This window comes from Syzygium oleosum, unplaced genomic scaffold (genome assembly GCF_021117445.2).
Source record: "Syzygium oleosum isolate NSW1041296 unplaced genomic scaffold, Sole_v2.1 Sole_v2.03, whole genome shotgun sequence".
Taxonomy (NCBI): Eukaryota; Viridiplantae; Streptophyta; class Magnoliopsida; order Myrtales; family Myrtaceae; genus Syzygium; species Syzygium oleosum.
The window spans coordinates 8502894-8528834 of NW_026607487.1; the positions used below are offsets into that span (position 1 = coordinate 8502894).

At 42.4% G+C, this 25941-nt stretch overlaps 6 protein-coding genes across 14 annotated transcripts; 4 read left to right on the plus strand and 2 right to left on the minus strand.

Annotated features, from left to right (window-relative positions):
• Positions 1–354: 354 nt before the first annotated feature.
• On the plus strand, positions 355–4251 carry LOC115679018 (probable serine/threonine-protein kinase PBL18). 3 transcript variants are annotated; one of them, XM_056309885.1, is made up of 6 exons: positions 355–925; positions 1536–1861; positions 1952–2087; positions 2719–2855; positions 2960–3083; positions 3620–4251. In XM_056309885.1, the coding sequence occupies exons 1-6, from the start codon at positions 415–417 to the stop codon at positions 3931–3933; spliced, it is 1548 nt and encodes a 515-aa protein (XP_056165860.1). In that variant the 5' UTR covers positions 355–414; the 3' UTR covers positions 3934–4251. The 3 variants fall into 3 exon arrangements, with proteins under 3 accessions (XP_056165860.1, XP_030458404.2, XP_030458403.1); XM_030602544.2 differs by having other exon boundaries at positions 359–925; positions 3569–4251; XM_030602543.2 differs by having other exon boundaries at positions 365–912; positions 3569–4251.
• Positions 4252–4818: 567 nt separating this feature from the next.
• LOC115679021 (urease accessory protein F) lies at positions 4819–7902 on the plus strand. 3 transcript variants are annotated; one of them, XR_008816161.1, is made up of 4 exons: positions 4819–5034; positions 5686–6553; positions 6745–6861; positions 6967–7902. XR_008816161.1 is itself a non-coding variant. In XM_030602549.2 (2 exons), the coding sequence occupies exon 2, from the start codon at positions 5687–5689 to the stop codon at positions 6425–6427; it is 741 nt and encodes a 246-aa protein (XP_030458409.1). In that variant the 5' UTR covers positions 4819–5034; position 5686; the 3' UTR covers positions 6428–6731. The 3 variants fall into 3 exon arrangements, 1 of the variants encoding a protein (XP_030458409.1); XR_008816162.1 differs by having other exon boundaries at positions 6754–6861; XM_030602549.2 differs by lacking the exons at positions 6745–6861; positions 6967–7902 and having other exon boundaries at positions 5686–6731.
• Positions 7903–8528: 626 nt separating this feature from the next.
• On the plus strand, positions 8529–13334 carry LOC115679016 (transcription factor GAMYB-like). Of its 2 annotated transcripts, XR_004005454.2 has the most exons (5): positions 8529–9226; positions 9674–10038; positions 10891–11878; positions 11982–12264; positions 12470–13334. XR_004005454.2 is itself a non-coding variant. In XM_030602540.2 (4 exons), the coding sequence occupies exons 2-4, from the start codon at positions 9688–9690 to the stop codon at positions 12173–12175; spliced, it is 1533 nt and encodes a 510-aa protein (XP_030458400.1). In that variant the 5' UTR covers positions 8529–9226; positions 9674–9687; the 3' UTR covers positions 12176–12448. The 2 variants fall into 2 exon arrangements, 1 of the variants encoding a protein (XP_030458400.1); XM_030602540.2 differs by lacking the exon at positions 12470–13334 and having other exon boundaries at positions 11982–12448.
• A 355-nt stretch (positions 13335–13689) lies between these two features.
• LOC115679019 (probable E3 ubiquitin-protein ligase RHC1A) lies at positions 13690–16107 on the plus strand. Of its 3 annotated transcripts, none has more exons than XM_030602546.2 (3): positions 13690–13932; positions 14876–15242; positions 15371–16107. In XM_030602546.2, exons 2-3 carry the CDS (start codon positions 14921–14923, stop codon positions 15937–15939), a joined length of 891 nt encoding a protein of 296 aa, XP_030458406.1. In that variant the 5' UTR covers positions 13690–13932; positions 14876–14920; the 3' UTR covers positions 15940–16107. The 3 variants fall into 3 exon arrangements, with proteins under 3 accessions (XP_030458406.1, XP_030458405.1, XP_056165137.1); XM_030602545.2 differs by having other exon boundaries at positions 13692–13928; positions 14873–15242; positions 15368–16107; XM_056309162.1 differs by having other exon boundaries at positions 13693–13932; positions 15368–16107.
• A 357-nt stretch (positions 16108–16464) lies between these two features.
• On the minus strand, positions 16465–21908 carry LOC115679260 (uncharacterized; the record flags this gene model as incomplete). Its single annotated transcript, XM_030602869.2, is given in 15 exon segments — positions 16465–17003; positions 17132–17260; positions 17651–17735; positions 17862–18012; positions 18504–18556; positions 18641–18742; positions 19125–19194; positions 19730–19786; positions 19934–20023; positions 20560–20609; positions 20810–20884; positions 21030–21122; positions 21390–21430; positions 21526–21686; positions 21688–21908. Coding segments are annotated over 15 exon segments (1560 nt in total), but the record flags the coding sequence as incomplete, so codon positions are not given.
• Positions 21909–23038: 1130 nt separating this feature from the next.
• LOC115679023 (cysteine proteinase inhibitor A-like) lies at positions 23039–25127 on the minus strand. Of its 2 annotated transcripts, XM_030602552.2 has the most exons (3): positions 24797–25127; positions 24188–24399; positions 23039–23262 (listed from the first exon to the last, which is right to left on the minus strand). In XM_030602552.2, the coding sequence occupies exons 1-2, from the start codon at positions 24896–24898 to the stop codon at positions 24196–24198; spliced, it is 306 nt and encodes a 101-aa protein (XP_030458412.1). In that variant the 5' UTR covers positions 24899–25127; the 3' UTR covers positions 23039–23262; positions 24188–24195. The 2 variants fall into 2 exon arrangements, with proteins under 2 accessions (XP_030458412.1, XP_030458411.1); XM_030602551.2 differs by lacking the exon at positions 23039–23262 and having other exon boundaries at positions 24050–24399.
• Positions 25128–25941: the final 814 nt, after the last annotated feature.

The window sequence follows — 25941 nt, forward strand, 5'->3', positions numbered from 1 at the left end:
GTTCGTTGATGCTGATTTTATTAGTTCAGAGCTTATGATTGATAATACTTGCCCTACTTTACTTAAAGATATCATTAAAAATAGTGCCGTATGTTCTTATTTTGAGTTTAAAGTGCATCATAACTTTCGAGAAGAAAATCGCTTTGCCAATTAGCTTACTAATCTTGGAATCCATACGCTAGTTTCTTTTCATCATCTCCTGCAGAGTTCATTCGTGTTTTATAAAGTGGTAAAATAGAAATAGTAGATTTATTGTATTCGGCTTGTCAAGCCTTTTTCACACTCAAAAACAAAAGGAAGTTCGTTAACTAAAGCGACCCCTTAGCACATTCCTAGAAGGAAAATACAAAAACCAGTTTGTCAAAAGGAAACTTGGAAACGTAAGTCGCTTTGAACGGTCCCGAAGCGCACAGGATGCACGACCCGGTCATCGTTCGCCGCACGAAAGCAATAATCATGAACCTCCATCACCGTCGTCGTCGTCGTCGTCGTCACAGTCACCATCATCTCCCTCCCCCGAGTCAAACGAAGCCCTCAATGTCAGGGAGCAGTGGGACCAGAGATACCGTTCGGAGTCCGATCTATCCAGGAGCAATGGAATCCTCAACCCCGTCGCTTTCGATGGAGAATTCCCATCTCATCTTCCTTGACTCACCGCCCCCCGGCTCATGCACAGGCAAAGTCCAACACTCATTATTTTTACTGTCAGCGGCCTTTATATGTCCGCTGCTCGAGCGCCTCGGTTTGACCGTCTTCGTGCTGGGGGGTGTTATTTCGTTCCGTTCTTGGAGTTTTGAGAGCAGCAGATCCTCCTCCTCCTCCTCCTCCTCGCTGTTGGGAAGCCGCCCGGCATGGGAATCTGCGGTGGGAAGCCTGCGAAGTGTGCTCATGCTTCGTCCATCACCTTCGCCGGTTTGTGCTCGAGGTCTTTGTTTCGTCTTGTGTTTCTGTTTGCGATGGTCGCGGTCGCTGCGCGAGTGATCGAGCTGCGTTGGTGGTGATCAGTGGCCGTATAGGGATGTTGTTATGCCGTTTAATGTGTTGGAAATGCGGGTTTGTTGGGTTATTCTCGGGTTTTGATCGAGGCGCATTATTGGCGAATTAGTGCTTTTCTTGTTTTGATGGACCAGAATGTTTACTGATTTGCAAGGTGAATATAGTTCTAGGTAGGGTGCTTGAACAAGGCTATAGTTCTCAATCTTCCCGTTGTTATTCCTGAATTGGCTGTCATGTTGTGGGAGTTTAATTTTGGAGTTTGTTCTTGTTCTGTGGTTCTGCTTACATGATTAATCGGTTCAGAATTTTGCGTCTGGTATACCTCTCTGGTGTTTGATAAATGCTGCAAGCACCATTGAACTGTAGAAATGTGTGACACTAGCGATACCTTTTGATTAAGGTCACGATCTCGACTGCATATTAAATTTCTATCCGATTTTAAGCTCTTTATTATTCTGTTATGTGGCAACAATATTGGGCGTCTCTTTATGTTATAACGTTGAGCTTAACTAATGGCTTCCTTGGTAATTTTGTTTCAGAAGCTAAAAGATCTCTTAGCAATGTTAGGCGGGATCCGCCCCCTCTCAACTGGCAAAAGGCTATACCGGGCTTGGAGAAATCTCTGATGATTACCAAGCTTGATTCCTCGGTCTCCAACAATCTCAAGTCCTTTAGCTTCAGCGATCTCAAGAATGCCACCAGAAACTTCCGCTCTGAAACTATGCTTGGAGAGGGAGGGTTTGGTTGTGTGTTCAAAGGATGGATTGACGCGAATACACTATCTCCTGCTAAACCTGGAAGCGGGATGGTGGTGGCTATAAAGAAACTGAAGTCTGAGAGCTTTCAAGGCCACAAAGAATGGCTTGTATGTGGATTGCTCTTCTGATGTTGTCTTCGCTATCTTCTTGAGTGTCTTGTTCGTTTCGCAGTTAACTTAGTTCTGTTTCATTGGCAGGCAGAAGTAAATTATTTGGGCCAACTTCACCATGAGAATCTAGTTAAGCTTATTGGCTATTGCTGTGAGTCGGATAACAGACTACTCGTGTATGAATTTATGCCAAAGGGTAGCTTGGAGAATCATTTATTCAGAAGTAAGTCCATATTCTTTAAAGGCCCAGCGTTTTTTGACTTCTGGACTTCTCTTCCGGGAAAATTGTATGTACGATAACATTGGTGGGTTGGAGAAAAGACAGAGAACCAAATGTTAAGGAAGGGTCTGTGAATTGTGCCCCTTCTCTTTTCTATCTCAAATGCTTATTCCACTTGATTTGTCAACAAGGCCTAGAAAGGCTGGGCAGATTCCTGCTTCGTTTATGTCAAAGGATGACAGTTTTAGTTTTTTAAGGGCTGGACATGTTATATGCGGAACATAGTCACTCGATGAGGAAAGGAAATATGACTAGAGAGCACTTGTTAAACACCCTGAATTGTCCACGAGATCCTGAAGACTGGTTGGAAAATTATTTGGGAAAATCCATATGATGCTGTTTAATTTCTGTATTTGGGAAAACTATTTGGGGAGCAAGGTTGAGGATTATTCTAGGAGAGTCACCACAGACGGCTAACAGTATATCTGAGTTACTAACACAGGAAAATTTCATACCCTCTAATCTACATCTTAAAATGTGTTAGTGGATGGGATGTATTATTGGTTGAACTTAATTTGGAAACATCAAGTTTGGATGCACATAACTACTTGCTGAGCTTTATCTATTTCTGCAGAATGCGTTGAACCCATTCCTTGGGCTACAAGGATGAACATTGCCATCAGTGTTGCACGAGGATTGTCTTTCTTGCATGGCTTAGATGCTAATGTCATCTACCGTGATTTAAAGGCTTCCAATATTCTGCTTGATTCGGTGAGCTGAAACTTACTAAATGTTTTCATTTGTTAATCATATAAGTGGGTGGTTCCAGTAGAAGCTTTTGTTTATGCTTAATGAAGTTGGGATTAATTTTGCAGGATTTTAATGCCAAACTTTCAGATTTTGGCTTGGCAAGGGATGGGCCTACTGGGGATAAAACTCATGTTTCAACACGAGTAGTGGGAACCCGGGGCTATGCAGCTCCAGAGTACGTGGCAACAGGTTAGTCTAATCTTCCTGTCATGTTGGACTTTTTATTTATAAAGAATTCATGATTTCATGGAAAATTGTACAACCAGTACAGCCTGCCATGTTTGAATTGAGATACAGACAATGGTTGGGTGACTGGTCAACTAATAACAAATAAATGCTGTGTATTTTCAATAAAAAATTCTGTCTTGCCAGCTTGGCTCGCTTATCTTGAGACTTTGGAAGCTTCAGCTTCTACACCTGATTCATTCTTGCTGCTTGAATGTCTGAAGCTGTTAATGAATCAATAGTCCAGATTTTTCTTTTTTTTTGGGTTGTAGCAATTTCAGGAAATAATGATTATAGAGCGCTATTCAAGAAGTGGAAAAATATGTGTTGAATGAAGAGTTTGGATGTTATTGAGTTTTAAGAGTTCCTTGTCTATTCCTCTTCCATTATCTGAGAGACATATGATAACTTGATCTGTTTGTCTAATGACCCCGATTAACATGAAACAGGTCACCTAACACCAAAGAGCGATGTCTACAGCTTTGGTGTTGTTTTGTTAGAATTACTCAGTGGAAGACGAGCTCTGGATGACGAGAGGCCTGGATTTCTCGAGGAGACCTTGGTCGAGTGGGCAAAGCCTTTCTTAAGCGACAGCAGGCGGATCTTTAGAATCATGGACACAAGATTGGGCGGTCAATACTCTAAGAAACAAGCCCAAGCTGCCTCTGCTCTTGCTTTGCAATGCCTCCATACGGATCCGAAGAGTAGGCCACCGATGGTTGACATTCTGGCGACTCTAGAAGAGCTTCATACAACGAAGGAAGGGCTGAGAACGCCACGTTCCAAGCTCAACCGCCATGGGAATTGGAGCTAAGCATCTCGAGTCGTGCTTGCAAGTAACGATATGAGGTCGTCACATCTGTAGCCACGTTCGCATTATTAGTTTGAATACCTGCATCAGTGTGAGAACCCAATAATTTAGGCGACACCATAGTTATTCTGGACGCACCATGTGATTCTTTTGTATAGGCGAAGGTTTTCTCTTCCATAAACTCGGGGTCGTCTTCAGTAAAACAGAAAGACATACTGTTGGACACTTGTATATTACCGTCAAAGAGTTAGTTAGCTGAATGAAATCGCAACATCTCAAGAGACCCTGATAAATTTGAGTCGAAACATTTAGACGGGCAAACTGAATTTGGAAGCTAAATAGCTGATAATGTTTTTGTGTCTATCCCTGAAGACATTATTCATCCGTTTAGTCATGATCGGCGATGGCGGACTTATGCTGCAACAAACCATCGACGAAGTCCGATCGCTGACCTTGTTTGGTTTTTGGGACGACGCTCGTGAACAGAGTTTTGACTAGAAAATGTCTGAATGGCCCAACAACACGTTCTTAAGTCAAGCTTAGCTAGCTTTCTGGGTTCTAGAGTTTAGGGGAGACATGTCAAAAGATCATCAAAAGTACTTCGTTTCCCTACTACGAACAGGAGAAAATCAGAACCGCGAGTTGTGTGGACTCGAATTCGCACCTCAAGAAATGCTGGACCAAGAAGAGGTCATGGGACGACTTGGGCTAAGATGCTGACTCCCGAAGGGTGGTCTGAAATCTGACGCACACCCAATCACAATCGCCGCAGATCTTGAAAAAAACCCTTTAAGCTTTTCGTATTCAAGGTCCTTAAGTATTGTAATCTATAGAAATCTGAAATGTGAAACGAAAAGGGTAAGCTTTCGATTGACTTTTTCGTTTTGTCTGCATGAAAGTAATGGCCTAAATATTCAATAGGCCTTGTGGTCCAGTTCTCTCCAAAAACTCGCACGTTCTCTGCCCCTACTCCAAGTGGGTGCGACTCGGCGACCATCGAGGCAGCTCTCCCTTGACCCTTCTGGGTCTCGGTCCGAATCAGCCGGTTGAGCTGAGTCCGCTTCGCATGCGTTTTGAGAGATCGGCAAGCGCGACTACATCCTGGTAAGATTGGTTGATGTCGAAATCAGTTGTCTCCCCATGTTTAGCGCCTCGGTATGCCGATTTTTAGCTCTTTTTTTTGAGTTCTCCTCGTTCCTCTTGGTCGCTGCGTCGGCATGTTTTGATGAGCACTCGTCTATCATTCGTCGGAAGGGGCGGTGATTTCGAGATAATTTGTCTGGGTTGTTGCCTGACTTGACACTTTACTGTGATTAGCGGAGGAAGGGAATGAGATTTGCTGCGACTGTTTTGGAAAAAACCTCGCATCATTCATGTGATGTGATTCGCGATGATTTGTAAACGTCATCAACGTGGGGTCGAGTTTGATTTGATGAAAATGGTCAAAGGCTCCATTACGCGCCTGTCTAGAGATCTTTGATGAATAAATGAATCGGTTTCGTTGTGTCTATGGAGGACCTGGATCTCGCAATCTGTTTTGTTAAGTAGTGCGGAAGAGAGTTTGCTGAAACATTTTGAAGTTGACTTGTGTCCGAATGTGGAAATAATTTTAATCACTCGAAGCTCTTGTTCTGAGAATCATAAGCACTTGTTTTGGCAGAAACGGGTATAATCTGGGGCCTCCTTATTCCTTGTGTTAAATGTAGCATATGCTTTCGATTCTTTGTTTCCAGAATGACGACTCTTTGTTTCCAGAATGACGACGATGGAGATTGATATGGAAAGGAACAATAATCGGAAACGATCCGCTTCTACCAACTTGCCCCAACAGTGGAGCCAGTGGCAGCTGCTTGATTCCATCCTTCCGACAGGGGGATTTGCGCATTCGCTTGGTCTAGAGGCGGCAATACAAACCCGCGTGATCAGTGGGCCTGAAGATCTTCATACCTTTGTAGTACATGTGTTGGAGAACACTGGCAGTTTACTTCTTCCTTTTGTCTACACTGCAAGCAAAGAGCCAAGTGCAGATACATTGTGTAAGCTTGACAGAATGCTTGATGCGATGCTAACTAATGAAGTGGGCCGAAAAGCATCTGTAGCTCAAGGTTCAGCACTTATGAGGGTGGCTGCATCTGTGTTTTCTGAAATCCCATTGCTTAAAATGATGAGAGAGAACTTTTTGAGTTCGGGAGTCGTTTCTTTTCACCATGCTCCAATCTTCGGGCTTGTATGTGGACTTCTTGGGCTCGAGAGTGAGACATGTCAGAGAGCCTTCATGTTCATTACTTTGAGAGATATTATTTCTGCTGCAACTAGGCTGAACGTAATTGGGCCGCTGGGAGCTGCTGTGTTGCAGCACCAGATCGCTCATGCTGCCGAAGCTATTACAGAGAAATGGAGTAACCGTGGTGTTGAAGAAGCATGCCAAACAGTTCCTTTGCTTGACACTGTGCAGGGATGCCATGGCTACTTGTTTTCGAGGCTGTTCTGCTCCTAATGACCATTCGTCCAAGTCCATAATGATCAATTCCTTTTTTATGCTCACCTGCTGATATTGGATGTTGAATTAGAAATGCTTGCATCTTCTTCAGCCAGGAGGATCCTTGCTCATGTTTGATGTCAAGTGGGGAAATGTAGATGGATCCATGTAATCATTCGATTGCTTTGACACCGAATACTTTCATGATGTTTTTGAAAGTTTAAGATGATCTCAATTTCGAATGTGGTTTCATGGCAAGTCAATTCTGTTGTTGTAGTGGACTGAAGCATCGTCTAGCTCATTAGTCACATCTCTAACTAAATTTTTGCTTGTAGAGTTGGCAGTGTGACAATTTCTACGTCATCTGATATGGTTTTACATTGAAGATACTGCATCAGAGACCCAATGTCCAAAAAGAACTTCCCCAATCGAAGATTTCCCGATTGCTCTGTGTAAACCTCGGATCTGTAGTTTGCTTTGTTCCTCTTTCTTTGGTGCCATGCCTTTCATCTAACAGCGCAGACATGATGTTCACTGAATTTCTCCGTGTTGGCCAGATTCTCCTGTTCGGCGAGGTCGCTATCGTTGTCAAAGGAATTCTTAACAGAAATCTTGTCTTCCCCGCTTGGAAAGTTTTCAGTGGCAGTGATAACTGGTGACTGTCAAGGGGTGAGTGCTCCATTTTTTGGTACTGGACTTGCAGTACTCGTTTTCTCTTGTGCAATTCGCAAGTTACCATTTCGTTGCCTGTCTCGGCAGGCCATCGTCGCTCTCTATGTTAACTTGGTTGCCAAGGCATTGGATGGCGATCATTGACATTTGTTTCTGGCATCATGTGCATTCGGGAGTGACCTCTGCGCGCCCATGGGAGACAATCCCGTTTGCCATTTGCCTTGGAATTTGAAAAGTTTGACACGGTCGAGTTGGGTCTGACATGCCATGCCTTTTCCTATACTCTGTGGCTTGATCGAACCAAGCCTCCGCAATTTCAAAATCTCCCTGTCGAACGGCCTGTTCTCCCCCGTCGGAGTAGGTGGGTCAATTTCGCCCTGTTTCTTTGTCAGCTCACATGGAATGGGTAGCCTTGAAATTTGTGTTTGGGCTAGGATGAAGCTGCAATGAGAAATACCCAAAGAGAATTTATGAAGGTCCGCCGTGTTAATTACTCCATGAATGAATTTTCCAAGCCCGATGAAACGCCTATGACAAGTCGAAGTTGACGAGATTTGCGTGGATCTCACTTGATCTAATGGCCGTGATCGACTATGATTGTCTCCTATTTGTAGACCCGACATAGGCTGTTAGCTCCCTTGATTCATAATAAGAGGCGTGATGGTAACACGAGATATTACTATGAAAAATAAAAGACCACTATGAGGTAAATAGTATCTGCCCCCCTTAGGCATTAGCCAATAATTACACATTTACTAAGTCGAGAGTCCACATTCGTAGGTTGGTTGACGTGTAATAAATTTAAACTTGTTTTTCTCTAATTTCCTCGATAATAGATATCTTCTCTAATTTTGAAAATTTTTGTTACAATAATCATTGACGATCACTGATTTGACATCAAGGTCACCCAAAATTGCGAATCAAGTTTCAAATGGGAGGCGAGAGGGAGTACTAGCACCATCAACTTAGGCACCTATTTTCTCATCAAATCGCCGTGAATTATATGTACTATTCATTGTCATCTTCCACATTAGTCTTTTGCTTTGTTACTTATCGTTAAAACTTAACAGATTAAAAGATAATGCCGGCTTAGCTCGAACTTATTAACATAATTTAGGGACTAGCTTTGAATATTTAGAAATAATCCAGGGTTCAATATATAAAAAATTCAAAAAAAACGATAGGGATTTAGTTTTGTTTTCCTCCAAAGAATAATATCCTCCCTTCAAGTCGCCCTTTTGACTTGGCTGAGAAATCGCCGCTCTTTTTCTGCAGCTTCGGCGTACAGATAGCAAGACTCAAAACTCCCCCACGCTCCACGGCCCGCCCGTGCGTGCCACGGATCCGCCGCGATCCGCCACCTGTAACCCGCGCAGGCCACGCGCCACCTCTCTCCTCCTCCACCTGCGCCGCGCTTCATTATCGGGAAGCAAAGCGCCAGCCTCTGACTCGATCAAATGATTAGCATTCAATTTTTTCTTTCTTCTTCTTTTTTTTTTTGCCTGCTCGCTTTCGGGGATTAATAATAATCGAATCGAGGGATCATCGCGAGGCTCGAGCGCGATCGAGATCAGGTGGGGGCCAAGAAAGATCTCCATCGATCCATCACTGATCTGCACTCCCCCTCTCTCTCTCGCTACTCCGCAAAACCTCCCTGCTCGCCTTCTCTCTCCTCGAGCTCAGAGAGGGAGAGCAGTCGAGAGCGTGCGCGAATGGCGCGGAGGCGACGCGGCGGTTGCCCGGAGTTTCCGACGGAAGCGTAGATCGGAGCGCGCGCGGGGGAGAGGTTTTGGCGCTCGTCGCCGGAATCCGGTGTCTCTGGTGAAGTTGCGCGGGGGTTCGTTTCTGAAACCGCTGCTGGTTTCTGTCCGCGCGCGAGGGAGCCGGCGAGCTGATTTGATTGGCGAATCGAGTTTCGTTTTTTCTCTGGTAATCGGTTTTCTGGAGAGGAAGTTTCGCGAGGATCGGGGTTGGGGTTTTCTGGGAGTGAGGCTCGCTCTCGCTCGCTTGCTCTCAAGATTCGAGCCGAGTGAGCTTCGAATGGGCGCGAAGGATTATTTCGAGGATGCTCTGGACGCGAAGGCCAAGATCATGAGCAATGATTAGTTCTCTCGGTGGAATCTGACCAGGCGCCATTTCCTTCTGGTAAAGTTTGTTTTCTTTCGTGATCGTGCTAGGTGGCTTCGATTCTATGGCTGACGAGAAGTGTGACATCCGATTGCTATTGTCCAAGTGGTGATTCTGAAGAGGATGATAGTGGATGGCTCTGATACTATGACTGACTGGAAGTATGCCTTGCATATTTGATGCTTTTGGTTACCATTGGTACTGAGGGCTGGTCGTCGTGTTTCATTTCTGTTTTTCATGTTGCATTAATGATCATCCAGGTACGAATGCTAGGTTGCTAAACCAAAAAAAAAAAATGTTAGAAAAGAAAAGGAAACAGTCATTAGGAAGAAGGGAAGAAGGATTATCTAATGCACAAGAATTGCTAGGTCGTGTTATTGCTGATAGTAGTGGTGTACAATGTCTCTGCTCTACTGCTTTTTCTAAGTTCATTTGTTAGTAATGTGGAAAACTTGTTGTTTGTAGGCAAATTGGTCGAGATGCGAAGTACGGCAGATGGTGGCAGGGATAAAAAGGTGCGCAAGATTCGCAGGCACTCGCCATCCGGTGAGGAAGCCAGCGATGGAGGAGGGGTTCCTTTGAAGAAAGGCCCTTGGACAGCGGCGGAAGATGCAATTTTGGTCGACTATGTCACTAAGCATGGGGAGGGAAATTGGAATGCGGTCCAGAAGCATTCAGGGCTTGCCAGGTGTGGGAAAAGCTGTCGTTTGCGGTGGGCAAATCACCTGAGACCTGATCTGAAGAAAGGTGCATTTTCTCCCGAGGAAGAGCGTCTTATTATTGAGCTCCACGCGAAAATGGGAAACAAATGGGCTCGAATGGCTGCAGAGGTTCTCAAAATGTTGTTTTTTTTAAAATTTTTCATGTTGACATTATCTGTTGTGGCTTTTGGTGCTTGTCTCGTATGTCTTTTGCTGCTTCTGAAATGCTGCCGTAGTATTTCACGACATCTTTGAAGGGAATGGTTGGGAACAGTATGATTTATATATCAGATAAAATGAGGAGTCAAAAATAGCAAAAAGGATTGAACCCCTGGCTAATATTTTTTTCGGGGACAAGAGATGAAATTTGGAACTTTGAAGTTCTGTTTACAATCTAGGGAGGTATCCTTCTAGCTAGTTTAAGTTGGAGGATTAGGGGACAAGTTTTCACTAAATTGGCACGTTTGTTTTTCCTGCTTTGGCAATGGTGACTTTGTGCATCTTATTCTATTTCATGAAGTATTCTTTCTGGAAATGGTATCTTGATAAAATCTCACTGGTCCAGTAGACATGATTTTTATCTATCATGAGTTTTTGGGTCAAAAGCTTGTAAGTTTTGCAATCACCATCTTATAATTCTTGTGATATTTGATTATTTTCTGAAAATAAATCAAAATTTGAAAGTCTTATGGATTGGAATAGGATATGCGTGAAAGAATTCCCCTCTCCATGGTTCTTTGTTGCTGAATATAGGGTTACTGGGTTAGAGATGTGGCCTGGTGTTTGATTGATTACATCTTGTCTCTTGGATGACGTGGCATTTTGAAAGTTACCGTGTCCAATCTCTTGCTACCATTGTTGTAGCAGAACATGAGTAGTACTATCTATGATTTGAAAGCTAATCTTGGTCCTGTAAACAAATGGAACCTTCTATTCTTGTCTTCTTGCGCTGCTGATGCATTTCTTCCTTCCCTCTTTCAGTTACCCGGACGTACAGACAATGAGATAAAGAACTACTGGAATACAAGAATTAAACGGCTGCAACGCACTGGCATGCCTATATACCCAACTGAGGTTTGTCTGCAAGTGTCAAGTGGGAATCAAGAAATTCATAACATGGGTAACTTGCATACTGCAGGCGAAGATAATTGTGATCTCTCACAGGCAGAGACACTTGAGATCCCAGAGGTGGATTTTAGAAAACTGGAACTGCATCTAGGTTTCTCGTCTTTTTGGTCTACACTTTTGGACGTTCCTCCTTGTGGCTTTGGGAGAGAGGCAATGTGTCTATCTGATGCTTACTGCCTTCCAATTCCATCAATCCGGTCTCCTAAACGCCTTCGGGGGTATGAAACCCCATTTCCTGTTTTGGATGCCGGAAGCCATGACAGTTTCTCTTCATTTGGTCAGTATGCTGACTATTCCTCCGAGATCACCCCCGAGTCCTTTGTGTTGTCATCGCCATATGATGTCAATCCTGACTCAACTAACCAGTCTCTACTGGGCGATCTCCCCGGCAGCCATGCCTTTCTAAATGGCAACTACCCTTCTTCTGTGCCCCATTTGGAGGCCATGAAGTCGGAGCTCCCTTCACTCCAATATACAGAAACTCAGCAAAGTAGCTGTGGTACTCCTGCATCCCCATGGCCTTCCCTTGAGTCTGTTGATCCTCTAATACAGTCACCTCCATGTGAGCACTATCAATCGGATTGTCATTCACCGCAGAGGTGCGGCCTACTGGAAGCAGTTATCTATGAAGCCTGCTCTAAGCAAAAATCTTGCGCACAGACTACAGGCGTTTCTGGCGATGTAGCTTACAACTCTTCTCCAGTTCAGCTTGGGACAAAGCAGGAAATACATGCTGCCCCAGACTCTCCTTTTGGTCATAATGCTACATCAGTGCTCAATGATTGCGCTATTGCCAGTGGAAAATCTTTTGAAGAACCCCGATCCGCCGACACCATGCCTGGTGCGATCACTTAATATTGCTTATAGTTTGTATGCCATTGTTTCAGTGCCATAATAAATTTCAGCATTTTCTCAGTGGAGTTTTTGGTTTGTCTTTCATGCAGGATTTGACATTAAGCCTGAGGAAGATAGCAAACCTTTCACTGATTTTGATGGAAAGCAAGAGATCCCAGATCAGATGCACATTAACGAGCCAGATGCTTTGCTTGATTTAGATTGGTGCCAGCACAAAAGTCAGCCTAGCGAAGACAAAATTCGGGCAGATTATATAGGAGCTCTTCTCGGTACCGATTTTTAGTGAGTCCCCCCGGAATACGGGTGATAGGACCGCATTGCACTAGTAGACAACACGACTATGATGTGCCTTATCGTCAGCCCTTGGGAATAGTGAGTTTTTAGGAATTTTGAAATTCCGCCTCCTTTTCCGGCCTATGAATTTTGCAACTTCCCCACCTTACGTTTGGGATTTCTGCCTTCAAAATTTGAGTTCTCCTTTTTGGGTCCTCTGGACACTGTCATGTGAATTCTTTTGGATGCTTATAATTCGAGCTAATTGTCGATTTGTTCTTCCTGTGTTGTTCTTATTGCTTAGTCGCACTGGAAGCATCATGTTGGACTGGGCCCTTAGCTCTAGACTTGCAACTTCTTGTTCTCTTGTGGTGTTTTATTTGCTAGTGTTTTATCAATCCATGGGCATGACACCCCAGACTAGGAGAAAGTGTTGCATGGAGCAGCTGCAGCACCAACCTGGTGGGGGCGAAGGAGTCGATCTTCCACCTAATGATTCTCGACTCTTTGCTTGGACTTTAATATATGCCAGAGTCATGACAGGTATGCTCAGTGACCATAGCGAGGCCAGGCCATCGGGCAGTTCCTCAGAGGCTCGCGTCCATCACTCATACTGTCTCTCCCGTTAAAGAGGGCTGTATCCACATCCTAGACCGGTGAATGCGAGGGAATGTTGCTTCTGAATCGAAGAAGAAAAATGGATGAGATGGACCAGTCTCAGGCGATAAATCTTTTTGCAGAAAGCACGAACCGTTTAGTTGCCTTCCAATGCAGCATGCCGCTGATAGCCCCTCTCCTGGTCGAACGCTGGACGTACTGATGAGTTGGTTAGTCGACCATGCAATAATTCAAATGCTTCATCGACCCTAAAAGTAACCAAAAAGTAGAAGATCGGAATCAATCTGGTAACGTGAAACGGCTCGTGATAAAGCAATCACTCGTCGGATCGGGGAGGAGCTGAAACGAGAAAAAACCGCACCCGCATAAGATTGCGAGCCTGGCCGTCAAGCCCTGATCAGGTCTACCGCGATTGATTATTGCTATTATTATTATTCTAAAAGCCATACATTTCCTTAAATGCGGATTTGAGGCGCTGTCTATTTTAGGTAGAGTGTGCACGCTCCTAACACTGCAATAAATATAGAGCGAAGCCACCGACTTATTACTTGCCGCCTCCATTTCGCAAGACCAACCCAAAGAATCTTGAGTCTTCAAAAGAAAAGCCAGCAAGGACGATATTATTATTTCATTTTCCACCTGGCTTTACTCCCCACCTGATGAAGTAAAAGCTCTCTTTTAATTTCATTTCTTGGGGGAAAAAACATGATTTAAGCTTCATCTTCGTAAATTTCAGGCGTTTATAAATTATTTTTCCCCCAAAAAAGACTCCAGACTTTATTTCAGCGCGGTGAAAATGACAAAGGGAAATGAAGAAGAAGAAGACGAAAATAGAAAGGAGATAAAACGTGGGAGTGTCACTAACTTGAGATTTTTTTGTGCCTTTTTGTCTCTCTCTCGCTCTGGCTCCGCTACCGATAGACCCACTTTCTCACTCGCTCACTCGCTCACTTCTCCTTTTTCTCCACCTTACAAAAAGCGTGGAAGCTCAGCTCTGCTCCACTGAGCTTCGTCTTTGTGGGGGAGGTGGCGATGCGGAGCTTTTAGGTGGTGGTGTGGTTCGCTAGCTTTTTCGGGGGCGTCCGTATCTGGAATCGGATCTCTCCTTCCCCTCCCTCCGCCTTTACCTCCTCTCCGTCTCTTCGGTGGGTTTCGATCTTCTCCTTTTCCAAGAACTTTCATCTGTTGCCCCCTTTTAATAGCCCCCGGGCGGGATCGGATGCTGATAAGTTGTGATCCTCTCTTCTGGGTGTTGAATATTCTCTGGGCGAAGTATCTTCTCGCTTTTGGGGTGCTGACTGTTTTGACCAAGTTGATCCTGTTTATTCCCTCTCTTGTCGGCCTTTTCCGGTCGAAAATTTCTTTGTGGTTCTTGTTTGTTGGGTTGAGATGGCGACTGGATCCTGAAATTCGGTTTCTTTCTGGGTTTTCGAATTGTTGTGGGATGCTAGCGACGAAGGTCCTGTTCTCCGCGATTAGCCCGGATCAGGCTTTTTGTTTTGGCTTTGCAGAGGAAGAGGAAGAGAAAACTTGTGTTCTTGTTCCTGGATTTTGTACCGTAGTTTCCGCGCCTATGCTTCTGCAATAAACAAAAAGAAAGAGGGCATTATCTGCGATATGAATCGGCAGAATTTGTTGATGTCCACGCATCAGCATCTCTCTTTTTTTTTTTTTTAGATAGATTAATTCGCCACTAATCGTGTGAAAGTGTCGCCGTCGATTGTTTGCGAGATTTCGTAGTAGACCCAGTCAAAGCTCTGAAGTGTGGTTGTTATGTGTAGTATTGTACTTGTCTTTGATGAATTCAGCTGCTCTTTTCATTCCTGCTCTGGCTCTTCCAGTTTCCCGTTGGGGTGCAATTGGCTGATTTAATGATTGGATTGAATTTTCATTTTGAAAATGATGGTAGTAAATCGTTCTTTCCTGAATAAATCATAAGCTCTTTGTGTACTATCGATGAAACAAAGATGTATGCAAATGGGTTTTGTTGCCCCTTCCGACTTCTGTGAAAGAGACCCCTTTTGTCGGTGTTATATACGTACTTTCAGAAATTATTTGGTGTAATGCAACCGTAAATTCTCTAATGCAGAAGGAAGCGTGTCTTTTGTTTTGATACTTGCGCTTATACAAAGGAAGGATGTCTGATGGAGAAGAGACGCATTGGTGCTATCAGTGCAACTGGCCATTCAGGCTTCAAGGCGGAGAAGTAATTTGCCCTTCCTGTGATGGAGGATTTGTGCAAGAGCTTCAGGAGGTACAGGCTCTGACGTCAGCAGATGTTTCAGCGCCATACCCGCTGGATCTCTCTCCTCAAGTACCTCCAGTATTTGATGCTGTATATGCTCTGCTAGGCGATAATGGTCTCGACTCCAGAAGAAGATTTCTTGGCTTAGTTGATTTGTTAATGAGGGATGCAGTTGCAGGAGGCAATCCTAATTTTGATGTCAGAGGACGTCCAGGTTGGGACCTAAACATAGTTTCAGTGTTTGTACTTTCCTTTTCTTCATCACCCCCGCCCCCTCTATCTTTTTCTAGTCACCACATGCATCATTAAATAAGATATTCAACCTTTACCATAATACAGCAGGAAGAAGACCAAGGTTAGCTGAGTTGGATGACTATTTCATTGAACCGGGACTTGAAGAAATGATTGAACAGCTCCCTGTTGATAGAAGGGGTCCACCCCCGGCACCTCAGTCGGCAATCGCTGCATTGCCCACCGTCAAGATCACTCAGACGCATCTTCGGGCTGATTCAGAGTGTCCCATCTGCAAAGAGGAATTCGAGCTGCAAGCTGAAGCAAAGATGATGCCTTGCCACCACATTTATCACCCTGATTGCATTGTGCCTTGGTTGGCACGGCACAATTCCTGTCCTGTTTGCCGATTCGAGATGCCTCCGGTGGGCGCCAGTTCTGTTTGGGGGGGTCAAAGTCGGAGTGACCAGAGTAGAAGCAGCAGCAGCACTCTAAGGAGTGGGGATAGTGGCAGGGACAGTGGGAGGCAAAATCAAGGGAGGAGTCGTCGATTCCCATGGCCTTTTGGTTCATCAAATTCTAATACCCAGCAGATCCCTGAAACAGGAGGAAGCCACTCGAGAACCATACATGAACAGAATCACGAGATGAACTACTCTGGATGGCCATTTGATTACTGAGTTCCGCCATACTTAGGTTAGTGATAGCGTTCCCGAATAATTGTGGGTGGGTCTAAATACTCAATGATCGCTCTTGTTTGCATTGGGACTGTAGTGAAAGTTGTCTCCGGGTCAAACTATCTGTGTTTCTGGAGTGGATACGGTCTTTGAAGCCACGGCTTGATTGAATATCAGTCACGGCTTGATTGAATATCAGTTCTCATAACATTTTCCTGTGCATGGTCTTGCGTGTTGTGACCTCCACTGTGCAGTCGCTCTGCATTTTGCATTGGAGCTGATCGAAAAGTCGACGGCTACAACATGTTTTTGCTTTCCTTTTTTTTTGTGTGGGTGTTAATATAAAATAATGGCTGTTAATCTGAAGAGTGATATATGGATATTTGGATGGAGCATTTTTTTTCTTGGTCAAATTGCTCTTGATGTACAAAAATGGTTGTGCTAACGATGCAGAGCAAGCATGTTTAATAGAGAAAAATTTTACTTTTCAAGGCGAACTTTAATTTTCAAGACACTAGTTATACACACTACAAGAAAAGCTACCATATGGGATGTTTTGGATACTCAATAACAATGAGAGGGAGAAGTTATTACATCATCGTAGTTATGTGAGTCTTATTGCGGGTCACACTTTCAAAGTAACATCTGACCATGGGGACCATCGCTTGCTGTCCGTTGTTTGTACATTTGAATGAAAATAATAACTCGAAGGAAGACAACCTAAGGAGCTTCGACAAAACGAGAAACCTTGTTCACGCAAACACCATGAAATTAGGTAATGGTCACTAGCTGCTAGTGTTAAAAAAAAAAAATGTTGTGCTTGAGTTGTCCATTCAAGTGATCATTGCTTGGATATCCGGCAAAGATAAATGAATCCTTGAATCTTTATGTCTTCCCGAGGTTCTCTAGTAATTCAGATACTATCACCCATCCCGCCCCTCCGCCGATTACCGCAAGAGTGAGCTGTCCACCAGGAACCAGCTTGGGTAGTTTCATTGATGTAATTGAATTCGACTGCCTATCTGACCACGACATTGCAGCAGGGAGGATTCCAAACAGCACCAGCACTAAAATGAACATGGAACAGGGGATATAAGAGAAAACAAAACAAATGAGTTCGCCAAAGCGACAATCTCTAGCCGCATGCAAGGAGATTAACCCTGCCATCAATTTGAGCTAGAAGAGTTAGGCTTACCTCCATAAGTTCCAGCAAAATCCAAGGCTTTGAAGAAAATTTCTGGATCTAGCAATGAGAGTATGAGCGGAGGAAACAAGGTCAAGAGATATGGTAGAGGTTTGCTCTGACCAGAGGGGAGCTTCAACACTGCAGATTCAAGATTACTAACATCAACGATGGTAATATAAATGTTTATCTCGAGATTTTGACTTAAGTCATGTCTCGAACAAAGTGTTGAGGTGATGATTTGAATTAAGATTGTACGCATGGGGTGCTATGCACTCTCATATGTTTTGGTGAAAGACATTTGGGACTGGCATGTGCTACATACTCTATTGCAACGCATTACCCAACACTGGTTTATTGTCTATTTAAGAGCTGCCTCTCGCATCTCCGCGAGGGACAGTAAAATTTAGGCTGATGAAAATTTCAGAATTTCCACAACCATGTACATATAGGTGCAATAGAAACTTCGCGTATGAATTCTCTATTAGAATTCAACACAATTGACTTTGGTGGAGAAATAAGCCTACTTACAGTCAGCCAAGAAGTCGGAGAGGCCCAGAACAAATCCGATATAGGATGTTGCGATTGCAAGAAGCGAGAATACCTCAACTATAGGCTGTGGAAACAACAAGAGGCGTAAAGAGCTATGAACTGAAAGTCTGTTTTGTAAGGTTTGAAACTACATTGAGATGGATGTTGAAACTTGTCTAAAGAAAGTTGAAATGGTTGAAGCCAGACTTACGCCTACGACTCCATTACTAGATCGTAATTGTTGTAGTGGGTCAATGAAGTTATCAGAGCTCACATCAGCACTTGTAATAGTTCCTAGTATGACAGCATTCCATACAAGAAATAAACCAAGAGGTATAGCTGTGCCCAGGACAATTGCAGTCCTACAAATAGTGCAATGTCATCACGGACAAATTAAGTAAGTCTCAAAAATAATTTATCAAGAAAAGCAAATAGGACCAGAATTATGACAACATAAGAGAAGAAAGATGCACTCTGATTAGGGAGCGAACAGCAAAGTGACCACAAGAACCATGCAAAACTTATTTGACATTGTATTTATTTAACCAACTCAATAATCTTAAAAGTTCCTAAATTTTCCATCTCTTTTGCTAAATTCATGTGCAAAGAGTGAGACTTGAAAAGTGACATTTTGTTGGGACGCAGTTGGCCACCACATGATCTTTAGCACAAAGGGCTGAGCCGCCATGTACACAAAGACTGCCCAGGTCTCAAACTAAAAGTAAACCCAATTCCTTGGAAGCAGGATTCAGAGATTAGCATAAAAAATAAGGATGAGGAGTGTTAACTGAGATGGACGATCTTGAGATGCCAGAAACCTGCCAGAACAGATGCATCCAGTAAATTTTATTACCTTATTTTTGTCAGATCTCCTTCAAGATTTGTACAAACAACAGGCACTACGTTCTGCACAAAAACGATACAAATTGATCAATTAGATCTTTCCAAAAAACTGTCACGATTTCAAGTGCTCCAGTCTGGTGAAGTTACCTGGTACACAAATGATAGTGCAATAACAGGTATACTCATTGGAACAGCTTCAAAGTTGGCTTTGAGAAGAGCCTCCCAGTGGAGATCTCCGCTTGCAACTGCCTAAGGAAACACACTCTACTTCAGTAGACATGAAAAACACACCCTGCTTGAATCACCAGTACAGTGCTCTAATTGATACATACAAATTGAAAAAGTCAAATAATGCAAACAAGAAAAATCTAAGTTTTTTCCAAAAAAAATTTTGCAGCATTGAAAGAAATTTTTTTATGACTAAAGCTCATGATGATAGAAGCAGTAAAATTTCACAGACTTTGAACTAATTATAGGAATAAATTATCTTAGAAGCAGTCCAAAGAAAATATATCTGGAAAATTTTCAATAAAAAAGAACATATCTTGGAAATTTGTTTATTACCATATAGACAATTCATAGTTCAGGAAAAGTATTAACATTGCACAGCTGAATCTTAACTGAAGCTTACCACAAGAGCTGCGAAAGACAATAGGATAGCAAGTACCAAAACCCCGTTTACTGCACCAATCAAGCGCTGGCTACAATAGAAGATGATTAGAGTCATTTCATTCAACCAAGTGGTGGCTACAATGTTTATATAGAAAATTCCCCATAATCTCTCTAAAATCTACCCAATAATGACAAACTACACAAACAATTATAAAGTGCAACTATCTTGGATCTTAAGTGAGACCATATAATTTTAGGCGATGTCAAGGTAGGTCTATCATTTGGCAGATAAAATGAACCAACTAGAGCACATGGAAGTAATTAAAACACATGCAGATATCGCAAAGGAGACTGGTAGTGACCAAAGTCGAGATTTGTCTGTAAATCAAGCATTCTTTCAGGCTATGCAGGCATGATCATATGGCTAAGATAACAAGAAATAACATCTGCTCGTCAGTGGATTTGACGATGAACAAGTCTTTTTTATCGGTACCTTCCATCCAAAGATCAGTTTGAACAGGAAGGACCTTCTTATAGTTAACACCAATATTAAGCATTCCAGATTATCATGTCTGGCTAATAGACAAGTTACTTGAAGAAATGAAATCATAAAGCTACACCAACCTGCCAAAATAGCAGATTCCCCCCATTACCAGTGAGAATAGGGTAGCGCTCTCCCATCTGCAACCATAATGCTGCCCATCAACACCTACGAAAGTACAAATTGCACTTAAAAAATGTGCCTCATAAATACTAGTAAGGAACTAATCATAAGAAAATATTTAGCATGAAAACTAGGAGGAGAAAAGCTAGAGTGATGATCCATACAGTGGAATGCCGAGAGAGTTTGTTAAAATATCTGAAGAACGAGCCACATAAGCAACGAGGAGGGCATAATGAATGAAAATGTACGACCAACTGCAGGAATGAATGTAAAAATCAAAAAATCAATATAATAAAGTCATGTATATATTTAAATACATGTTTCTAAGAATGCTAAAATCACATGGTCTATCGTCACTTGATGCCCTCTTAATTTCAGAGTTTGTACCCAGTCGAGTTTACAAGCTAGTGATGATAAAGTTTTAAAAACAATTGTAGCATGCATTATTAGAAATAAACCTCCTAAAACAATAGAATGGAATGGTGTGATGGCCCAATAGATAATCCCTTATCTGAGCTCATTACAAAAAAATGAGTAGTGCCACATACATAAAACGTTTACAAAGACCAATGAATGAAATCCTTCTTGGCCCATAACCATTTTGTTGTGGTACTATGTCATTATTACAGAGACAACTAACAATGGCGGGCGGACTTTACGTTAGTATCAAACACTTTGTATACCAAGATCATCTAAAATACATTGACTTCACTTGCTAAGACATAACTCAAGGTGAAATCGTAATAAGACAGCACTCTCACTGAAAGTGTAGCCAAAGAAAATTCTTTACCAAGCGACTTGCACTCCAAACTTCCCTATAGTTCTCATGGCCATTGATACCTGAAAGTTTTTTTCGCGTAAAGTTAATTGCAATTTGTATAAAAGATCAATGTTCTGAATGCTGCAATAAAGTATGTTGACATTAAATGTCATAGAACGATCCAAGTTTAAACTTCTTCCTGGGTTTGGGATAATCACAAGAAAATGCATCAAATAGTAGCTTTTTTGGAAGTGCAAGTGGTTACTCGAGAGCGGATTACCAGCGATACACCTCCAGATCCCAGTTCACACATTGTGTTCACATTGACTTCAGCAATGAGCAGCCCTGTTGCAACCTGCAGTGTTTCAACACCCAATAATCGCTGTCGTGAGTGATAATTTGACTAGCTTGTTGTCAATGATGAATTGACCAAGGTTCACAAAAGAAGGAGAAAAATTCACAACGTGAATATGTTTAAAAAGTATCACACAAATTATTACCATGAAGATCCAACAGAAAATGCAGGTAACTGCGGAAGCTATGAATCCAGATTCTCGTGTCACGGCAGGTATGGCGAGAATCCCAGCTCCTACCTATCAAACTTGGAATCATTAAAGCAAACATCGCAGCAAAAATGAGCCGCTAGAATTCCTCGACAAATACGACCAGACTTAACAAGCAATTTGTCATGCCCAGAATTTGCACCAGGCAGTGAGAGATCAAATTATCAGAGAGTCCTTGATCCGGACAAAATTGAACATAACCTACGTACGAAATTCACTCTGCACGCAACGCGACGCGATGCTAACTTAGGCCAGTCACTGCAGAAATCGCACACAAATCGGTAATCGAATCCTTACCGTAGTGCCTGCCACCAGAAAAACCGCACTGGACAAACTTCCTGAAAACAGCAAAACAAGAACACGAACGCCGTCACACTAGTAAAGAGCAACATCGGACAACGCAGGCACTAAGAAACGCGCGCGGATACCGTACCAGGTTCCCGCTTGAGAGTGGCCCGGTTGAGATTCGAGAACAGCCGCTCGACTTCGAGTTCGCGCTCGCTCTCGTTGGCCGATGGCCCCTGCGAAGAGCATCTGAGCCTCACCGTCCTCGAAAGCTCGGAAGAAGAAGAAGACGACGACGAAGAAGAGAGGCGGCGAGCACGTACGGACGGTCCGCATCCGGGGATCCGCGAAGCAGGGGGCGGCGAGCGAAAGGAACGGCGGTTTCGGGGATGGACCGAGAGAGGAGGCGACGGAAGGCAAAGGAGCGAAGACGACGACGGCGCCATCGACGGCGCCTCCTCTCTTCTCCACTGTGGTGAGCAATGCGACGGTGGTTTTTGGGCGGAAGGGAGAAGCTCTCGTCTGCTTTGATCATGGCGAAAATGGTGGTGGTCGAGGGAGGGAAGGCGATAGCGTGGGCCCGCGCGTGCCATGCAACGCATCGTGCGTCCATGGAAATTGTTAGCACGTGACCCACCATGGAAGCGGCGTTTGGTTCGCAGAAATTGGAGTGACGTCACGCGGCGAAACAAATGCCAAAAATTAGTGTTTGGGGGGACATGTGATTCGCCCCATCTTTAATCATTCAAAAATATGATCAGAACAACTCACAAATTATTAATTATATTTAATAACTTGTAGTTTACAAGAATATGCTTGATGTTAAATAACCATTCTTGACTATAATTAGGAATTATTAATTGTTATATGTATTCAAAATAATAAGTTTTACTTAGGTTTTGGTTTAATAATCTTATAATATAGTTAATATATTACAAATGAAAATTAGGCAATAACAACTTATGAATATTTTAAATTATGTTCACTCAATTAAAATTAATGAACAATGTGAATACAATTAAATAATTAATAATTCCAATTTATGTTTAAAAGTATCAATTAATGTACTTATCATGCATAAATAGAATTTTTTTTATTTTGCAATAGTTCAATATAGTAGAATTATCATCTAGAAAGTACGATGTAGATTAAATTTATCAGAAAATCTTCATTTAATTCTCCATTCCCGCGTGTTTTTATTCTACGAGCAAATACAACTTTCATTCCATTCCATTCCAACAATTTATCAAACAAAGATATTAGAATGGTCATTCAATTCCATTTCATTCCTTTCCCGTTCCATTCATTTCCCGTTTCATTTTCCGATTTTGGTTCGTTTCGCCGTATCAAATGCAACATAAAAATATTTTTGGAGCAAATACCATGCTCATTAGATATGAATCTCAATTTTCTTAAGGATCCATGATCATTCTTTCTTTCACGCATTCGTTTGAACGATTCTAGTTCATCAATAAGAGTTACCCAATTAATTTATTAACCCATGTTGAAGAAATCTATTCTAGTTCATCAATAAGAGTTACCCAATTAATTTATTAACCCATGTTGAAGAAATTATTAATATATAGAGACTCTTACCATCCTGAGAATCAACATAGACGTCCCTACGACTCGACGTTAGAGTGTAATGATGTAGATGGATATGGTACATTTATAAAGATTTATTCATCTGATTGTAAAGCCAACAATAGAGAACGTTGATTTGCTGGACACTACGGATATAACGGGCTAACTTTTACAGCATGTATATATTATAGATCAAAGTTTAGTTTTTCTTTGTTCTGACAAGAAACTTCATTTGCTCGTCTTCAATGTTCACTTCGCCCTTGCTTTGAGCACAGAAGGCCTACGCAAATTCCTTTGCGAACCTGAAATAAGAGCAAAATGTTGAAGACACTGTCATCTGACAAGACTAAAATCCGATGTTATGCGTCTGCTCGACTCTACTAGCTTTAGTCTATTGTCGACCCGCTACGAAGCATAAGCTTCAGAATGTCTTTAGGATGCTCACACAGGATTCGCTAAATTCGACATCAACAAACTCGAGCAGCACGCAAAGTGCTCTTCCTTTTCCGAGGCTCGACGGGAAATCTTCAAATCAATGCTTGGACAGAGTCATAAACAGTGCCTAACATACCTATCTTTACTAGCGGAAGAGCCGAAAGTGAGTATTGTGCCTCGCATTATCATCTCTAATCAATAATCATAACTTATATAGGCATGTGAATTGCTCATGCTGTCCTATAAGAAACCCGAATCAAAGATACTGACTACCCATTACCATCTCCTAAAAGACCACCTCCAGCATCATCGACTCGAGATGAAAACAGAGCTGCAAATGCAATTCAAGTCAATCGATTCATGCAGATGTGTATTTTCTCGGATGAGTGATCAATGGGCACTCATTTATCTTCTTCATGTTCTTCCCTTCCTTTACATCTAAGCAGTAATCGCGACCATGATGATGCACTCATCGTTTTTCTCCAATCCATTATTGAATAATCATTTCGACTTAACATCTCAGGATTCTAGGTGCATCCACATGGTCCTCAACAAGCACAGTTTTAGGAATAGGCGACTCCCATCAGGCCTCTCAGTAAATTCAGGACCACATCCTGTTCCCTAGATATTGTATAACTAAGAAAAACAAAGGCTCAAGCAAAGTTCTTGGAGTCTGCAGCACTAAAGCGTCACAACCATTTCTCAGGCTTTACAAGAAAATCAAGCAGAAACATCTCTAACTCGTCCGCTAACATGTCCGCACAAGACAGAGCAGAGAGCAGATGACATACCCCCGAAACTAAGCACTAGCCTCAGCAGGAGCATCGCCGACGAGCTTGAACTCTTGCAACGACTTGAAATTCATCCATGGCTTCACCCAGATCTTAGCATCATACACTTTCTTGACGCCACCATGAGCCGCCTCCAAGGTAATGTAATACATGGTACCCGAAACCACCTGCTGCTTCACATTCACCACTTTCCTAAGCTCCAGAAGACCATTCTGCACCACAAATTCACTCAATCCATAAGACACAGCTCATAACTCACAAACACCAAGACCACATTAGCTAAACAAGTCCGATGAATACTTTTCACGGAATCTCAAAAGAAAACCAATTACACAACCGACACTGATCTCCCCTGCGACAACAGTAACACCATTATCTCTCTCTCCACCTGTTCTTGGCCCAAATTAACCTATTCCTCCATCACTTGTCTTCTGAACGTCACGTTATTGCAATTTTTCTTGCGCAATCATGTGACAACCCACCAAAATTTCATGCAAATTTTTCCTCTCGCCCCGGACTAGAAATCGCAACATATTTTTTTGCATCGCCCCACTGAGTCCTGCGTCATGAAGGAGCGAAAGAAAAAAAGGGAAAGAACAAGAAGCATGCCTGCTTCTTGTTTTGCTCATCGACGGCGAAGCGAGCGAGGCCGTCGATCTCGACGCTGTTCTGGTTTCCAGCAACTTGACGGATATCACCGACCCTCTTCATTATCCCTTCCTCTCTTTTCTTCACCTCTTTCTGCCTCGGATTTGCAGGCGACGATTGAGAATTTCTCGGTAGCTGCGACTGCGAGATGTGAAGAGACTCTACTTCTTGGCCGCTTTCTTATAGGCGAGGCGATGGTTATATTACCGTCACCGCCGGGGCCTCTGTCAAGGAAGGAGCCTTCGCGCCTAAGTCATTTGGTCACGGACATTGGCTTGGGCTGTGACGAGTGTGTTACGTATGCGGTTTTTGCTTAGTACCTACGCTTTATGTTTGTGCACGTTCGTGTGAGTTACGCTGTGGAAAAAAAAATATTGTAAACCAAAGTGAGTCTCCATTCAGGTGGGAGCCACAACGACACTCGTATAATTAATAATTAAGGATGCATTTATTTTATGAAAAAAGAATAATTTAAAAAATATTTTCTTAAAAATGATCGTTTGTATCTCTTATAAAAATGAACCAAGGAAAAATATTTTCATTATTCACGAAAATGTTTGGATATAAATTATCGCTGATAGTTTTTATCAACTAATTATTTTAAATGATACAAGAGATTATTTTTAGAAAAATATTTTATAAATTATTCATTTTTAGTGAAACAAACGGAGTGATATTGGTTCACATAATTATAGAACATGAATAGCTTATCTACTTGTGCTGCCATATTAACAATATTTGTTGAACATGTTCCATATGAAATTATCTATCTTCAAAATATTTATCGTACTTTTTTGAAAATTGTAAATTCTATCTAATTCATTACTTATTTAATGGCTTTGAAGTGCTTTTTCAACAAAATCCAAGAGCATGTATTTGTGCATTTCCTTGAAACGAGCTTCCTTACAATGGGGAAAGCTAATAATATCCTACGCGGATTATGAACTGATCTGACTTTAAATGCGCAGGATAATTATAAAAACAAGACAAATTAGTTCACTATTACATGAAAAATTATCAATTAAAGTCGGATAATACAGATGTAAACCATTGAATATAATTGTGCATGGAATACTTGAAAATCGAACCAAAGCAGATGTAAGATT

Excerpts from the sequence above, each read along its gene's own strand:
- LOC115679021 (XM_030602549.2), top strand. The coding sequence starts at position 5,687 with ATGACGACGATGGAGATTGATATGGAAAGGAACAATAATCGGAAACGA.
- LOC115679019 (XM_030602545.2), top strand. The coding sequence starts at position 14,921 with ATGTCTGATGGAGAAGAGACGCATTGGTGCTATCAGTGCAACTGGCCA. Across the intron at positions 15,243-15,367 it reads TGATGTCAGAGGACGTCCAG|CAGGAAGAAGACCAAGGTTA; the intron begins GTTGGGACCTAA and ends ACCATAATACAG.
- LOC115679016 (XM_030602540.2), top strand. The coding sequence starts at position 9,688 with ATGCGAAGTACGGCAGATGGTGGCAGGGATAAAAAGGTGCGCAAGATT. Across the intron at positions 10,039-10,890 it reads GGGCTCGAATGGCTGCAGAG|TTACCCGGACGTACAGACAA; the intron begins GTTCTCAAAATG and ends TCCCTCTTTCAG. Across the intron at positions 11,879-11,981 it reads ATCCGCCGACACCATGCCTG|GATTTGACATTAAGCCTGAG; the intron begins GTGCGATCACTT and ends TCTTTCATGCAG.
- LOC115679018 (XM_030602544.2), top strand. The coding sequence starts at position 415 with ATGCACGACCCGGTCATCGTTCGCCGCACGAAAGCAATAATCATGAAC. Across the intron at positions 926-1,535 it reads TTCGCCGGTTTGTGCTCGAG|AAGCTAAAAGATCTCTTAGC; the intron begins GTCTTTGTTTCG and ends ATTTTGTTTCAG. Across the intron at positions 3,084-3,568 it reads TCCAGAGTACGTGGCAACAG|GTCACCTAACACCAAAGAGC; the intron begins GTTAGTCTAATC and ends AACATGAAACAG.
- LOC115679023 (XM_030602552.2), bottom strand. The coding sequence starts at position 24,898 with ATGAAGAGGGTCGGTGATATCCGTCAAGTTGCTGGAAACCAGAACAGC. Across the intron at positions 24,400-24,796 it reads ATGAGCAAAACAAGAAGCAG|AATGGTCTTCTGGAGCTTAG; the intron begins GCATGCTTCTTG and ends TTTGTGGTGCAG.